The sequence below is a fragment of the Cotesia glomerata genome, linkage group LG6, assembly GCF_020080835.1.
Source record: "Cotesia glomerata isolate CgM1 linkage group LG6, MPM_Cglom_v2.3, whole genome shotgun sequence".
NCBI lineage: Eukaryota > Metazoa > Arthropoda > Insecta > Hymenoptera > Braconidae > Cotesia > Cotesia glomerata.
The window spans coordinates 2,383,789-2,401,942 of NC_058163.1; the positions used below are offsets into that span (position 1 = coordinate 2,383,789).

At 25.0% G+C, this 18,154-nt stretch overlaps 2 protein-coding genes across 5 annotated transcripts; one reads left to right on the plus strand and one right to left on the minus strand.

Annotated features, from left to right (window-relative positions):
* The first annotated feature begins 2,146 nt into the window (after window positions 1-2,146).
* Window positions 2,147-5,585, plus strand: LOC123267505. The gene is made up of 4 exons (XM_044732175.1): window positions 2,147-2,276; window positions 2,352-2,435; window positions 2,504-2,596; window positions 4,667-5,585. The coding sequence occupies exons 1-4, from the start codon at window positions 2,204-2,206 to the stop codon at window positions 4,888-4,890; spliced, it is 474 nt and encodes a 157-aa protein (XP_044588110.1). The 5' UTR covers window positions 2,147-2,203; the 3' UTR covers window positions 4,891-5,585.
* On the minus strand, window positions 4,885-17,173 carry LOC123267497 (annexin B9-like). Of its 4 annotated transcripts, none has more exons than XM_044732163.1 (7): window positions 17,028-17,173; window positions 16,145-16,179; window positions 15,678-16,059; window positions 13,806-13,885; window positions 13,473-13,719; window positions 9,871-10,052; window positions 4,885-5,034 (listed from the first exon to the last, which is right to left on the minus strand). In XM_044732163.1, the coding sequence occupies exons 2-7, from the start codon at window positions 16,172-16,174 to the stop codon at window positions 4,984-4,986; spliced, it is 972 nt and encodes a 323-aa protein (XP_044588098.1). In that variant the 5' UTR covers window positions 16,175-16,179; window positions 17,028-17,173; the 3' UTR covers window positions 4,885-4,983. The 4 variants fall into 4 exon arrangements, with proteins under 4 accessions (XP_044588098.1, XP_044588097.1, XP_044588096.1 ...); XM_044732162.1 differs by lacking the exon at window positions 4,885-5,034 and adding an exon at window positions 5,096-5,162 and having other exon boundaries at window positions 17,028-17,172; XM_044732161.1 differs by lacking the exon at window positions 4,885-5,034 and adding an exon at window positions 5,262-5,494 and having other exon boundaries at window positions 17,028-17,172.
* Window positions 17,174-18,154: the final 981 nt, after the last annotated feature.

An 18,154-nucleotide genomic window follows, 5' to 3' on the forward strand; every position in this document is an offset into this window, starting at 1 on the left:
AAAAAAAAAAAAATTGTTAAAATTTTTAGATGTCAGCTAACTTTATTTTTATATTTTTTTAGAATTTTATAACAGAAAAATTTAATTAAAAAATTATACATCTCAAAATTAAGAAAAAGTTAGTAGTGAAAATTTTATGATAATTAAAGTAGCAGATGTTTAATAATTTTTTTAAAAAAATAAATTCGTGCAAAAAAAATTGACAGAAATTTATGAAAATTAATTTGGCAGATAGATGATGATTTTAAGAATTTTTGTAACAAACAAATTGTTACAAAAAAAATTATCAAAAAAAGTGAAGTTTAGAAATTTTAAAAAATTGAAAATGTAATTTTTTATAAATAATTTGTTGGAACAATTTAATTGTTAAAAAAAAATAAAAAATTGTTAAGTGACAGCTAAATTTAATGTCATTAGAAATGAAAAAAATTAAAAATGTAATTTTTTAGAACAAATTTGTTTGTTTAATTGTAAAATTAAATGTAATTCAATAATTGAATCCCTGTCAATGATTAGTGCTTTTACCTTATTATAAATTATTGATGATAAATTTTATGATGAAGTCAGCTGACAAAAAAAAAATTGACATGTTGAAATTTGAAAAAATTAAAAATGCAATTTTTTAAAAATAATTTTTCGGAACAAATTTATTTGTTAAAAAAAACTGAAAAATAATCTAGTGACTGCTAACTTTGCTAACTTTAATGTCATTAAAATTTTTATAATAAATTAATTTCAATAAAAAAAATTAGAAAAACGGTAGACCCTGAAGGCCATCCGTGCAACTTCCCGCTAATTCCATACCTAGGTGCATAAAACTGCACTAATGACGTTTTTGAGCTCTTCGAGCTCAAAAATACAATTTATGTGTTATTTTGAGCTCTTCGAGTTTAAAAGTCTGATAGAAGTATCATAGAGCAATATTTTTTAAATTTTCAAACCGCACTAACTTTTAAATGAATCAACCGATTTTCACGCGGTTGGCAGTATTTGACGCAATTTTTTTAGTTTCATGAAGAATCTTCAAGTTTGAATTGATAAAACTAGGAAATTTGGAGTAATTAAAAAAAAAACACTTTTTTTGGTTTTCTTTCGTTCATGATATTTCTTGAACGAATTGACCAATTTTGACCGGCTTGACGGCGATCGACGTAATTTTTTCATGCTAATAGCTGATTAGTTTTTGAAATCGATCAGTGCAGCCGTTTAAAAGTTATTCCAAAAAATGTCGGAGTTATGTTAAAAAAACACTTGTTTCCAAATATTTTATCGAGGATATCTCTCGAACCAATCAACCGATTTCTACGTTTTTGGCGGCGATCGACGCGGTTTTTTAAGCTCTGAAATTATTCTATATCATCAAAACGATTCGAGAAAAAATGAGGAAATTATGTCGAAAAAACACTTTTTTCAGCTTTCTTTCGTTCACGATATCTCTCGAACGAATCAACCGATTTTGACCGGATTAGCGACGATCGGCGTGGTTTTTCAAGCTTAAGGGCGGATTAGTTTTTGAAGTTGATCGATAGAGCCGTTTAAAAGATATTCCAAAAAAACCACTTCCAAAAATGATTTTCTTCTTATTTTTTTTGAGATTTTTCAAAATTTCTCAAAATCTATCGGTCCGAATCGATTAAAATTCTCAGGAAATTTAAGTTTGAAGGAATTCTTTAGAACGCCGTTTAGTACGTTCCGATCGGTTCAGTCGTTCAAAAGTATAAGCGAGTCACATAGTCACACACACACCACATACAGACATAGTGACAACCTCGCGGGGATAGTCAGGGAAGCTTCCTGTGACCTTCAAACGTCGAGATCTGATGAAAACTCGATTTTTGTAAAACGGGGTGAGAACAATAACTTCCCGATTTTTGAAAATCTTCGATTTCCTTAGCGGGAAGTTAAAAATTCTTTAAAAAATTCCCCTTCACCTTTTTTTCAATTATCACATGTGGAATTTTTTATTAAATTTGTTTCATAATAATTTCATTTTTATAAAATTATTAAAAAAGTTTCAATAAATATTTTTTATCAATATAAATAAAAAATTGAAACCTTTTTGATCAGCTGTCGGTGAAAATAATGCCATCTAGTTCAAATAACCTGATTTAACATTATCAACAAGTAAATACGCATTATTTTTGATTTATCATTTCTTTTACAATTGATAAAAATAATATTGATTTATTTTTTCTATCATACAATGAATACAATGAATTATTACATTTTTTTATTGATATTTTTTAGCATTAATTCAATCAATGCTCATTTTAACGGTATGTACCTATTTTACCATAATTTATAAATCACTATTTGTTTACAAATAACTATTTTTATTTTTTTTTATCTAGAAAATCAAAATAATGGATGTAGCTGTATTAATTACAACTGTGGATGCTGTGAAAAACTAAATTTACCCGAAATTCATGGAACTGGTAATTAAATATAATAATTAAACAAAAATTAATAATATGATATTTTTAAATATATGTTTTTATTTTAGTTTGCTCAAATTTTACATATTTATCCGATGATTACGGAATATCATTGACAATAACATACAACAATTATACATTGTACAACGAAACAATATCAGGTAATTTTTATAATTTTTTTTAATAAACTTTTTAAGGTTAAATATTTAAATGCAATTATTAAGAGCAATTTTTAAGCATCTAATAATTTTTTTTTATTTATAACTTTGAAAAAGAAATTTTAATAAAAATCAATTTAGTAAATATTTGATAATTTTTGTAAAAAATAAATTACCAGAAAAAAATTAACGAAGAAATTTAAAAAAATAAAAAATGCAATTTTTTAGAACAAATTTTTTTGTTAAATAAATTTATAAGAATTAAAACATGCAATTTTTCAAAAATAATTTTTTGGAACAAATTTTATTGTTAAATAAAATTTAAAATTCGTCAAGTGACAGCTAAATTTAATGTCATAAAATTTGATAACATTTTAAAAAAATATTTCACCCATAAAAGTGATAAAAAATAAATTTATCAAGCTTCTATATTTATTTATAAACTTTTTATGTTTTTACGGCGCACTTATGATAAAAAATGTGAAAAAATAAAATAAAGATTTTTTGCCTTCAAAAGTTGGAAAAAATTTTGGCTCTCATGTTTTTTGGATAAAATTTCTATTTTATCTTTTTTTGATGTTTTTAATATATATTTTTTTTTTTTTTTTTGAAAAGTACATCAAAAAACGAACAATTAAAAAAAAAAATTGAATATCAAAATTTCCTAAAAAATTTATAAATTTTTTTGAAAATTTGTTAAAATTGTGATAATCAACTTTTTTTTTTTAATTGTTCATTTTTTTATGTATTATTAAAAAAAAAAATATATATATCAATAAAATTAAATAGAAATTTCGTTAAAAAAAATGAAAATTAAAATGGTTGACTCAACTTATAAATATTTACCAATTTTTTTGTTTCAAAAAATTATAAAAAAAATTAACATGAAGAAATTTAAAAAAAATAAAAAATGCAATTTTTTTAAAAACAAATTTTTTGGAACAAATTATTTTGTTAAATAAAATTTAAAAATTATTGACAGCTAAATTCAATGCCATAAAATTTTATGCTATTTTTAAAAAATATCTCACTTATAAAAGTGATCAAAAATATATATAATCTCTTGATAATTATCAAGAGCAATTTTTAAGCGTCTAATATTTTTTTTTTCATTTATAACTAAAAAAAATTTTTTTTTTTTAATTTAGCAGATATTTGATAATTTTTAGAATTTTTGTAACAAAAAAATTGACATGAAGAAATTTAAAAAAAAATAAAAAATGCAATTTTTTTAAAATAAATTTTTTTTGTTAAATAAAATTGAAAAATTATTAACAGCTAAATCTAAGGTTATAAAATTTTATTTTATTTTTAAAAAATATCTCACTCATAAAAGTGATAAAAAAAAAATATACTTATCAAGAGCAATTTTTAAGCGTTTAATAATTTTTTTTTTATTTATAACTAAAAAAAAAATTTTAATAAAAATTTAGGAGATATTTGATAAGTTTTAGAATTTTTGTAACAAATTATGACAAAAAAAATTGACATGAAATTAAAAAAAAAATTAAAAATGCAATTTTTTAAAAACAAATTTTTTTGTTAAATAAAATTTAAAGATTATCAACAGCTAAATTTAATGCCATAAAAATTTTATACTATTTTAAAAAAATATCTCACTCATAAAAGTGATAAAAAAAAAATATACTTATCAAGAGCAATTTTTAAGCGTTTAATAATTTTTTTTTTATTTATAACTTTAAAAAAAAATTTTTAATAAAAATTTAGGAGATATTTGATAATTTTTGTAACAAATAAATTGACATGAAATAAAAAAAAAATTAAAAATTCAATTTTTTAAAAACAAATTTTTTTGTTAAATAAAATTAAAAAATTATTAACAGCTAAATTTAATGCCATAAAAATTTTATACTGTTTTTAAAAAATATCTCACTTATAAAAGTGATAAAAAAAAAATATATCAAGCCTCTATATATATATATATATATAATAATTAAAATAAATATATATATATATATATATATATATATATATATATATATATATATATATTATAAATTTATATAAATAAATTTATATAAATTTTCTATAAATATATATATTTTTTTGCAGCACGTAATCCACCACCAATTTGTGTCGGAATTCCCGAATTTGAAAAAATAAGTGCTGAAATTTGTATAACCTTTTATGACTTAACTTTCAAGATGCATCACTTTCATTGTTGCTCTAATTTGCGAGTTGCCATTTATCACGTAATTCATAAAGAAATAAATTTAGGTTGTTTTGACATTCCGTCGCTTCGAAAAAAAAATTATCCTAGCGTAATTGTTATTTAAAAAAAGTTAAAAAAAAAAAAAAAGATCTATTTTTGAACATTGGAATGTTTCTTCCTAAAATTAATCATATACTTCTTTATAATTAATTTTGAATTAATTAAGAAGAGCAATAAGTAGTTTTTTACATGCCGCGGCACAATCGTCCTGCAATTAAAAATAATTATTTTCCAGTTATAATTTTTTATACAAATATTTTTATTGATATTTGATATTAGTAATGTTTAATTAATAAGAGCAAGTAGAAGGCGTTTAAAGTCGGCGCTGCAGTCACTCTGTAAATTAAACAAAGAAAACAAATAAAATAATGACCTAATGATTGTACGAAAATCCATCACGTAAATAAGTAAAAAAAAAAAATAAAATAAAATATATAATTGTAAGGCCATGCGTTTATTTGTTTATAAATTATAATAACATGTTTAATAATAATAATAATAATAATAATAATAAATTGAGATATTTAGTCACAGATCATGAGTTAATTACATCGTTTATAATTAATGTGATGATTTTTTGAGTACAATGTTAACGAATTATGTCATGTTTATGACTAAGCGCCAATCAAAGCAAGCAAAAGTCTCTTGTAATCTCCAGAAGTGTCGCCCTGTAACGTAATTGTTTATTAAATTAATATTTTTTGTTATTAACTGATAAATGTGATGGTTTTTCGTACTAAATTATACTTATCTAATTAACATCAATGGTTATTAGTTATTAATACAAGTTTTGTTAATTAATAATTAATATTAGTATAAATTTTTAATTAAATAATCTAATTTTTAATATATTTTATCGGATTTTAATTTTAAAGGATCATTCTGATTTGGGGCATTCATGCGAAATGGGAAAATGACTAAAATTTAAAAATTTCTCTAATTCATTATAATTTAGTCCTAATTTATTATTAAAAGTCTATATTTTACTAATTTATAAAGAAAATTTTTTTTAATCAATGAGAAAATCGATTTTTCTCTCCTAGTAACTTTTCAGCCGTACTAACTTGTATCCGGGTCAAATGTTGTTTTAATAGTTTTAACAACAAATTCATTTTATGTTTGTTATTAACTAACATATTTATTATTATGGTTTTAAGAACAAATTTTGTTTATGTTCGTTATTAATTAACACCTAAATTTATCAAGATCGTGTTGTCAGCATGCTAAATCCTTTATTTGTCTTTTTTAATTAGTTTTTTTTAATTATCCTAAATAATTTATAGTTAAATATATAAACAATAATGTTTCTAAGGTTGAAATAATATAAAAGTCTTTTTACACGCTTTATATTAGCTTCACTTGTATGTCAGTTTGTTTGTCAGTTTGTATGTCAGTTTGTCAGTAACTCTCCGTGGGTAATCTGCGCGCCTGCGGCCTTCCTTGGTTCTGGTAGCCGTTTCTCAGGCTCGCTCTCCGAAATCAAACTCTGATTCCCCGTATTTATAATATTTATAAATAATTATTTTTTTATTAGCTTCACTTGTATGTTAGTATGTCAGTATGTCAGTATGTAACTCTCCGTGGGTAATTTGCGCGCCTGAATATTTTTGATAATCAACAAATAATAGTTTTAAAAAACTAAAAAATCACGCTTTTATAAATAAACCAAACTAAAAAGTAAAAAATAAATAATAGTTTAAAAAAACTAAAAACACGCTTTTTATAGAGAACCAAACTAAAAAATAGAAAATAAATTTAAATTAAGAATAGTGTTAAAAATTTCAATAAATATAAATTAATAATAGTGTAATTAAAAAAAATGTATTTTATTTTAAAAAAAGCGTGGGGTGCTTTTTAAGATATTATCAAAATGATAATCACTCTACTCATATCTGTCAATAAAATATTTATAACTATTGACACCTTGTACCTCACGCTTTTTTTAAAATAAAATACATTTTTTTTATTTACACTATTATTAATTTATATTTATTGAAATTTTTAACACTATTCTTAATTTAAATTTATTTTCTATTTTTTAGTTTGGTTTTCTATAAAAAGCGTGTTTTTAGTTTTTTTAAACTATTATTTATTAATAAACAACTTGATGTAGACATTTTGTACTTGTCCCACCAGTCACAATAAAAACAAATTTTTTTAATTGTTTCTACGTAGGTAATCAGTCTAATTTTTCATAATATTCAATGTTTGTAGGATAAATTTAGTATTTTCGAGGGTAGTATTTTTTAAAAGTTTAGCGGTCGAACTGAAATTGGACTTTAAGTATACCTTTGGTAAGAGAGAAGGATTTTTCTTAGTCCCACCAGTCGCACTCGGTCAAATGATAATTACGAGAAATTTAAAAAGTAATGGAGGTTTTTGACAAAGGGATGTTGTTAATTAGTTATTCTTCTATATCACGTGCCAAAAGGTAAAAGGGCGCATAATTTTTTTTTTTATCACTAATCGACTGGTTGACATATTCTTCGCCTAAAAATGAAGCATCGATTTCCTAAAGCTAAAAGGGCGTATGTCTCTTATTATGCGCCCTTTTAGCTTTAGGAATTTGAAAATTTTATGACCTAAAGCTACAAGGGCCTATAAATTTTTTTTCTAAATATTTCATAAAAATGCTTATTTTTAGTCTAAAAATTAAAAAAAAACGGTAGAGTCACACGAGAGAGGCATATTCTAACTAAACATACACTCTTTTAAAATTACAATTAAAAATATTTTCAAAAAATTGCTAAATATGCGTGATTGTAGTAATTTATTTTTTATTTCAATCTCATTAGTTTTCGATTAATTTATTTATCTATTGCTTGTATAAAAATAGTTTTAAATTATTATTTTTTCAATATTGTTTAAGTACTTAACAGCCGATCTCCTCTTTTTTTCGCGTCGCACTCACTGTAAGAAACGTTATTATCCTTGTTGCACTCATAATTATAAAACTATTGCAGTTTTATGTTTTTCTTTTAAACAAATGAGAATTTCGAAAAAAAAACGCTCTGCTATGAAATAGATAATTAAAAAATCTATTACGTAGCAGAGTGTTTTTTTCAAAATTCTTCTTTGTCTAAGAGAGAAATATAAAGTTACAATCGTATAGGGACCGGTAGTTAAGAAATTTTTTTTTATTTATTAAATTTTTATATTTCATGTCTTGTGAAGCTATTTATCAAAATTTTATATAAAAACAAATTTTTTTTATGCGCCCTTTTAGCTTTAGGCACTACTTTTCTAAAAGCTAAAAGGACGCATGTCTTGAGTTACGTCCTTTTAGCTTTAGGATGCTCGAATTTTTTTTTTTACATATCTTTGTGTTTCGAGTGATTTTAAGAATGGCAAAAAAAAATTTTTTTATGCGCCCTTTTAGCATGGATCCCTACTAACCTGTAGCTATGCGCCCTTTTTGCATTAGTCACGCGATATTGTTAGATAAATTTTACTATAGTATAAGTTTCAGTCTCATAATTATATATAATTGATGGAATTCCAGTCAAATGTCCCACCAGTCACTATGGAATGCCCCATTAGTAACTTTTGAAAAAAAATTTTTTTTCACTTTCTTCAAAAGTAAAATTCATAATTATCACAAAATTTGAAAATTATAAATCTTAATTATGGATTTACAGCGAAAATATTGGTTTTTTTTTTTTTTTAAATCATAAATATTTTTTTTATAAAATTAAATTTTGAACTATTGTTTAATAAATTTTTTTCTAGGATCAATATTTTCGCTGTAATATTAAAAATTTTTAATTTATTTTAAAATTGCTGCAAAATTTTGACTCTTATAAGTATTTATTTTAATTGATCATTCAGTTCCAAATAAAGAAAATAAAGAGATAATTCTGGATTATAACTTTGAAAAAAAATTTTTTTTTTACATTTTTCAAAAGTAATAATATCTAAAAGTATTGTGTTAAAATTTCTAAGTGATCGGACCACTAACTATATTATTTTACGATGTTTATGTGGATGTTCGAGTGGAAGAAAATAAAATTTTTGAAAAGACTCAAGAGATTTTGTATACTGCCGGCATCGCTGATTGACTTTAGGTAAGATTTTTTTTTTAATTAAAAAAACTTTAAACGCGTTTATCTCAGAACTATGATTTTTTGGTTGACGTACATGATATCTCCGGAACCACTAACCCGATCTTAATGAAATTTAAACGACATATTCTACATAGCAGTAGCTATTGCATCAACTCCAACCAAATAAAAATTTTCATTTTTACTATTTTTTTAGGACTAAAAACTGTGAAAAAAAGCCTCATTTTTCAGTTTTTTTTTTAATGTCCTTAATTTTTTTATTTATCAATAAATATTAATCTCCTTCGCTGGTGCAATAACTACTTATAGATTAAAGGTAAATAATTTTGGTTTTAGTGTTTTAGATGAGCCGTTATTAAGTTATCATGTACGTCAGATTTATACCAACGCTCTGAAGGAGCTCCGTTCACCCGATGTTTGTTCATATAAAAAATTAAAAAAAATAAATTTAGATATTTTTTGTGTTATTCAAGAATGTTTTTGTTGAGCTGAATTAATTTTATATCAATATCTATAATAGTTTATGTGTAAAAAAATAATGAATATTTGATTTTTTTTCGAGCGCTGGGACCAGAATGATTCCTTAAGATTCTTCATAAAATTTGCAATATTTTATTTTAAAAATTTATTTCTTTTCAATTTTATGTCTAATATTTAAAATTTTATTAATATTTTACCAAAAATTCCTTTAATTTTTCCAATAATCATCAAAATAACTCTTCTTAAATAAAACTCAATCCTAACCAACAAAAATTTCCCATTTCCTCGGGGAATCCCAGAACTTGGCGCCATCTACCCTAAACTTTCCCAACTAAATATTTTATTTCGCCGGAACCAGAATGATCCCTTATTTTGATAAGTTAGAATTTTCAATAATCAAATTAAAAAAAAAAATAATTTAATAATAAAGTTAAAGATTCATTAATCTTATACTAATGAATGATTATTATATGAATAATAAAAATTAATTTAAAAATTCTTACATCAATATCTCCAGCAAGTGATGATCCATAAATTTGTTGGTAAGCATCTTTAATATCCCCAAGATCTATCTCAGAACGTGTAACAATAACACGAATTAGAGTAGAGTCGTCAGTTCCCGCTCCAGCAATAGCGTTGTGGAGTCTCTCAGCAAAGTAAGCAGTTTTATCTCTCGCGCATTTTACTAAATTAAAAAAAAAAAATTACATTTCTAGGTTCATAAAAAACGAAAACGGTGACCGTCTTTTATTTCTAATGCAATAATTACCTACGACAAAATTTCTCATCAATAATTTCTTATGCAATATTTTATCCTAGCAATATTTTCTTATGGCAAAAATATCTTCGAATATATTTTCTCATAATAAAACTTCTCATTGCTAATAATTTAGATTATTAATTATATTATTTTGTTTATGGGTGATTCTCTGTAAGAACGTCTTAAATCTGTACAAAATTTTCCGACCAAATTATTTTTGATTTTATTAGAAAAAAAATTAACAAGGGCTACAAAACTATCAGCTTAATCATAATGAATAAACAGCCAAATTAATTTTTGTTTTTTCGATATTTGTGTGTCTTTTGCCACATAACATGACAGGAGACTGATTTTTTTTATCAAATTGAGAAAAATCAAGCAAACTATTTCAATGCATTCAACTTTTCAAGTTTTCAATGAATGTTTACATTAATTAGGATAGTATTAAGACTTATGGATTCAATTTTATAAATAAATTATAAATAAAAATAGTTGCCAGACTGAGTTTTCAAGTGGCCCAGACACATATTTCCAGCACAAACGGTGCTTTGCCACTAAATAAAATGCCGATAAAGCGCTAACAGCCCTATTGTTATTAACTTAAGGCTAGTTAGGTCCTTATAAACCTTACAAAAGGTAAAATAACACGTTGGATTTTTTTTTTGGCTTTGAACTTCTGGCAGGGGACTGTTCTTAAAATGCCTGGGACAAACTTTGGTTTAATGAATTTAATGAAACAAATTAATTTTCGGTACTTTTTATTGAAGAAGATTGTTAGTTAACTAATTAAGTTTATAAACATTATGGGCCAAAATATATATTATGGACAAATAACTTAAAATTTAATCTTAAGGTTTTAATTTTGGGAATGGGACAGCCCAGGGGACTGTTATTTCGGTGGTTTACTAATTTATAGCAAAAAAACCAAAATTTATTTCATTTTAGTTTTCAATGCTCCAAATAGAAATGGTTTTTTACTTTCGTAAAAAATTTTTTTTAGTAACAAAATAACAATTTTTCCAATAAAAAAATGCCTGGGACAGCGAAAAACATCCTTACAGAGAATCACCCTTATATTATTTTTTATTAAAATTTTTATTGTTTTTAATATCACGTTACTAGAACCATAAGGGCGTATAAAAAATTTTTAACTTCCCGCTACGAAAATCGAAGATTTTCAAAAATCGGGAAGTTATTGTTTTCACCCCGTTTTGCAAAAACCGAGTTTTCATCAGATCTCGACGTTTGAAGGTCACAGGAAGCTTATCTGACTATCCCCGCGAGGTTGTCACGGCGTCTGTATGTGTGTGTGTGTGTGTGTGTGTGTGTGTGTGTGTGTGTGTGTGTGTGTGTGTGTGTGTGTGTGTGTGTGTGTGTGTGTGTGAAAGTATGTGAACCGCTTATAACTTTTGAACGGCTTGACCGATTTCATCGCGGTTGGTGCCATTCGAAAGGGCTTGACCAAACTTAGATTTTGAAAACTATTTGGACCGATTCAGATCAATAGATTTTGAGAAATCTTCAAAAAACTGAAAAACAAAATTTTTTCAAATGTGGTTTTTTTGAAATAACTTTTAAACGGCTTAATAGTTCAATTCCAAAAACTAATCAGCTCTTAACATCAAAAAACCACGTCGATCACCACCAGTCCGGTCAAAATCGGTTGATTCGTTCGAGAGATATCGTGAACGAAAGAAAACTGAAAAAAGTGTTATTTCGGAATAACTCCAAAATTCCTAGCGCGATCAATTCAAAATTTGAGATTCTTTGTGAGGCTTGAAAAACTGCGTCAAATGCTGCCAACCGCGTGGAAATCGGTTTATTCATTCAAAAGTTATTGCGGTTTAAAAATTCAAAAAATAGTGTCATCAAATCCCTATCAGACTTTTGAGCTCGAAGAGCTCAAAAGCATAGGAAAACAATCTCTTTGAGCTTGGAGAGCTCAAAATAACCCATAAATTGTATTTTTGAGCTCGAAGAGCTCAAAAACGCCATTGGTGCAATTTTAAGCGCCTAAGTATTGAATTAGCGGGAAGTTGTAGGGATGGCCTTCAGGGTCAACCGTTTTCCTAATTTTTTTTTGCTCCAATCAATGTAAAAATATTGAAAACATTAACATCTATGGAAAAAACGAAAAAAAATTTTTTTTTGTGATACGCCCTTATGGTTTTAAGAAAACATTTTTCTAAAACCATAAGGGCGTTTCCTGTTTTTTCGGTTTATTATCAATTATAGGTCGGAGTAAGAAAAAAAATTGCAAAGGTGATAGAAATTATTACTCCACAACTTAATTTGTATCAACAAATATTTATTTGAGTGAAAAAACGAATAAAAAATTAAGAAAAAATAAATTCATAACAACTTGAGAACAATCGGTATGTCTTCAAGTTAATAAAATTAGCCTCAAAGTTTTTCAAAATTGATTTTTTTTTACTTCAGATCTATTTACAATTAACAAAAGAGTTTTGTAAGTTATTAAGAACTGTAATTTTATAAAAATCATTCAAAAAGAACTTTGTTCTTGAGAATTGTTATGATTCTTCAATACCAATATCTTGAAGCAAGTTTGATGATCTAAATCATTTTTGTACATCAGGCACTGTCCCACAAAATATCATCGGTATTATCAAAGTTTAATTTTCAGCCATGGTCATAGTTTATAAATTTTTTTGTCATTATCTAGTTAAAAAAAAAATTGAGAAATCTTTTTTTTTACTTTTATAATCTTAGACATAGATGATCCTGACGATAGAGATGGCATTGGAGTAATACTCTGATGAATTTATTTTTCCTTAATTTTTTATTAGCTTTCTCACTTAAATAAATATTTGTTGACATAAATCAAGTTGTGGAGTGATATTCTATTTATTACCTTTGCAATTTTTTTTCTTACTCTGACCCATAATTGATGATAAACCGAAAAAACAGGATACACCCTTATGGTTTTAGAAAAATGTTTTCTTAAAACCATAAGGGTGTATCACAAAAAAAAATTTTTTTTTCGTTTTTTCCATAGATGTTAATATTTTCAACATTTTTTCATTGATTGGAGCAAAAAAAAATTTTTTATACGCCCTTATGGTTCTAGTAACGCGATATTTATATTTAAAAATGTGTCATAATGTTATAATTACATTTTTAATTGATATTAAATAAATATTTATTTATTTTAAATAAAAGGGCACAACCCTTTTGTCTTAAATGTTGATTAATTTTCGTCAGGTTAAATTATGTGGTGATAAATTTTGTTTTGAGAAATTTTTGCTGAGAAATTTTGACGTGGGTAATTTTTGTGGATTAATAAAGGCGGGAAGCCATAAAAAAAATATTTAAATTGATAATTACCAACTGCAAGGTAGCCATCTTCTAAAGACCCGGAGAACTCACGGCGAATTGCATCTTCGATGCTGCTACCGGAAATTTTTTCGTACTCGTGGAAGATTTTTCTTAACTGTGGAAAACTTTTAGTGATCAAAACTGCGTTAAAGGTACTCTCGTCTGTTCCCCATTGGCCTTCACCAGCTTCAAATAATTTCTGGGCCTCTTCTATTGCTGAAGCTTCATCTATGTCCGGATCTTCATTTCTTGCAGCCTGTTATTTAATTTAATTAATTAAATTATTGAATGCAAAGAAAGTATAATTATACAATATATAATTAGTAATTAATTATTACTTACACATGTGAGAGAAACTAATAGGCGTTTAAAATGTCCGGAAGTATCGCCTTTAAGAGCATCTTCTAATTCTGTGTCATAAACTGTAAAAATAATAATTTAATTAATTTAATTCTAGGAAATTATTTTTTTTTTAATAATTTAAATTTTTTTTTTTTTTTTTTTTTTTTTTTTTTTTTTTAGATTGGTTCAACTATTTAATGATTTTTTTATCTCGGGTCTAAATTTATTTTTTTGATAACAATAAAATATAAAACATTAATTACAGTTGAATAGATATAATATAATGACGTCATTTCTGAGACTTAAATTATTTCTTGAAACTTTCTAGTGAATGAAGCTTAAGTGTGTCATACATCGAAGGCTAATTGAACAATATAATTCTTAGAATATTAATATAAAACGTCATTTGAATATCAATTATAAATACTTAGGCTATGAGTCATTAAATTATTATTATAAACTTTTAAAAGTTTTGATAACAATTAAATTGTAATGAAAAAAATTTAACAAAAAAATTCCGTATTTTTAAGAATATTTTTTTTTATAAAAATTTTCTAAAATTGTCGATACAGATGTTATATAATCGTCATTACATAACTGTTCAAATAACTAATTATTTAAATTTAAAATTATATTTTTTCATCTCTTTTGTTTTATGATCTAGAGTCATTAAATGTTAAATTAATTACTTTAATGGACTTTGCTTTGAGACAACGTTATTTGTTTTTACTTTATTATCATCATTTCCATTACTGTTAATAACTTTTATTATTACTGTGTATTAATTTATATGTAAGGCCCTTAGGGAGCTAAGGCTTCATGGTCTAAAATTTTGATAAATAAATAAATAAATAAATAAATAATTTTTTTCAAGATTAAAAAAGAAGAATTATAAAATTTGGAAAAATATAAATAATGAATACTAGCAATCTTGCAGTCACTATGTGACTGCCAAGAATGTGAACTATAAATAAATAAAATTTTACTTTATTGAATAATGATTTTTGTTAAATTGCACTGTACTTTTTTAATTATTGACGTTTTTGAAGATATAAGCTCATTTTGATTTTACACTCATCAAGAACTTTTTATTTGAGTACCCACATGCATTTTTGATATATTTTTCATATATACATATATATAATATATATAAATATATAAAATATATGAAAAATTGATGTGGGTACCTAAATGAAAGGTCTCGATGAGCGTAACATCGGGATGAGCTTATATCTTTAAAAATGTCAATAGTTGACAAGATACAAGATCATTTCTTAATTATTGACATTTTTAAAGATATAAGCTCATCCCGATGTTATTCTTATCAAGAGCTTTCATTTGAGTACCCACATGTATTTTTGATATATTTTTCATATATACATATATATAATATATATAAATATATGAAAAATTGATGTGGGTACTCAAATGAAAGGTCTCGATGAGTGTAACATCGGGATGAGTTTATATCTTTAAAAATGTCAATAATTCACAAGATACAAGATCATTTCTTAATTATTGACATTTTTGAAGATATAAGCTCATCCCGATGTTATTCTTATCAAGAGCTTTCATTTGAGTACCTACATGTATTTTTGATATATTTTTCATACATACATATATATAATATATATATATAAATATATGAAATATATGAAAAATTGATGTGGGTACTCAAATGAAAGGTCTCGATGAGTGTAACATCAGGATGAGCTTATATCTTTAAAAATGTCAATAGTTCACAAGATACAAGGTAATTTCTTAATTATGTATCTAGAGATAGATCATTTTTGAATGCAGCCTTAATACTTATCATACTTATCACAAAATTTTGCTTATTCTCTTAATAATATAGATAATAAAAATCCTTACGTTCTTTATAAACAGCTGAGATAGTCCTGACACCATAATTGCTCAAAGAAGCAAGAACTTCAATGATAGCACCCTCATCAGTTCCCATCCCAGAGATAGCACTATGGAGTTCCTTGGCGTAATAATTCGGCAATGGGGTCATTAAAGCCAAAATAGCATTCTCAAAATTTCCACCGAGTTCAGACTTTAATTCAGAAATTAAATCTTTGCCGTACATGGTCTTAAATTTGTCAGCAATTTCAAGGCGTTGGACTATCCCGCGGTGCGCAAGGACGTCAATAATCGCCTGCTCGTCGGTACCAAACCCCTTCATGGCAGCTCGCAATAATGCGGCATCTTCTTCTGCGTTGAAGGGATCAGCTGGGTAGACAGTTGGTGTACACTATTTTTTTTTAATTAAGTTATTAGTTATTAGGTTATTACTTTGTATTTACATTAAGTAATTGTTATTTAATTGAAGTACTTACTTGTACGTGGTAGTATTTACTGGCAGCCATTTTAACTGTAATAATAAATTATTTAAATTAAAGTTTTTAGGGAAGAAATATAATATTTAAATAAAATATTATTTTTTTTTAAAGAAGAAATAAAATTTTTTTTTTTAAGAAGAAATATTTCAATAAAAGAAGAAATTTTTAGTGTAATAATAAATTTTTTTAATTTCTTAGCGAAGAAATTTAATATTTAAAAAATATTTTTTTTTTTTTAAAGAAGAAATAAAATATTTTCTTTTAAGAAACATTTTAATAAAAGAAGAAATTTTAAGTTTAATAATAAATTATTTGTTACATTTTTTAGGGAAGAAATATCTTTAAAAAATATTTTTTTTAAAGAAGAAATAAAATATTTTTTTTCAAGAAGAAATATTTTAATAAAAGAAGAAATTTTGAGTGTAATAATAAATTATTTAAATTAAATATTTTAGGGAAGAAATATGTTTACAAAATAATTTTTTTTTTTTAAAGAAAAAATAAAATATTTTTTTTCAAGAAGAAAAATTCCAATAAAAATTTAAAAAAAGAAGAAATAAAAAAAAACGATTATTTTATTAATAAATAAAATATATATTTAATGACAGTTCCGGATATACTAACACGCCCAAAAATTATTTTTCTAGGTCAACTCGAATTAAATAAAATAGCTCGCAATTTCTAAACTTCTCAATGTTATAACAATTGAAATTAATTAAAAATAATAAAACACTATAAATTATAAAAAAAAAAAAAGTAAATTAATGTAAAAAAAATTTTTTTTATGCGGATGAAATTATTTAAGAAAAAATGGTTGAAAAATTGAAATAAATTCTAAAAATTAAAGTTAATAATTAATAAAATATGTAAAACTACTTACTGGGTGTGGTTTTAACAAAAATACGTCGTAAAAATGATCCCAAGAGAAAACGTAGCTCAAGTATATATTATATATATAAATATATAGTTGACTCTAGACCACCGGATTCCAGACTGAAGACCGCAGACTTGAAGAGAAAAACTAGACTGAATATGTGTTATAAAACTATAATCTATATATATATATTTGTATATTTAATCTAACTATAGCGTGAATGGAAATAGATGACGTGTCGCTATAAAAAAAAATTATTACTCTGGGCTCTTCTGGCTGATGACTCGATACCAGATGAATTATTGTAATATTACATAAAATAACTGCAAACAATTGGAATCTGTGACTCACGATTACGATCTTAAAAAAAAAAGTGTGAAATCTGACGTCAATAGTCACTAGTGTTGCCTTGAACGATTCTCCCGGCTACCGGCAGTTGAAAGCAAGTTTGAATTTGCTTCTAGATTTAACGCATGCGTCGTTATCTGTAATGACAATCCGAGCAAAAACAGTGGGGTCATCTGAGTGATCCGAACGGAAATGTAGCCAATGTAATAATTGTAAAGGAATTCAAAAAGTAACTTGCTTTCTTACACAGAAAGAATGGTTCACTTGAACCAAGAAAATATTTTTCTTGCTAATTATTTTCTTGGGCGAAAAAAAAATTTTTTTTGACACAAGAAATTTCACTTATCCCAACAAAATTAATTCTCTTGCTTCAAGAAATACGTATCTTGATCCAAGACAATTTATTTGAATCAAGAAAATTTTGTTTTGAGAAAATTTTTCTCTTGCTCCAAAAAATTAAATATCTCGATAATAAATTTTCATTAATATTTTTGTTGACAAACATGTCAAATGGGAAGATCAAATAATATTGAACCATTTTCTTTCATTCAATATGTATAATTGCGTGCTAAAATAATCTAAAATGGGTATCAAATATTCAAGAGAAAAATTTTCTCAAGGTGAGAAAATTTTTTTCTCAGCTGAAGTAGGTGGCGCTGCTTCCCTAGAGTATCTCAAAATCTTGATCCAATATAAAAGTTTATTGTATCAAGTATTTATGATAATTTGAATTAAGAAAAATTACTTCCACCAAGAATAGAATTTCAAGAAAAATTTTTACTTCG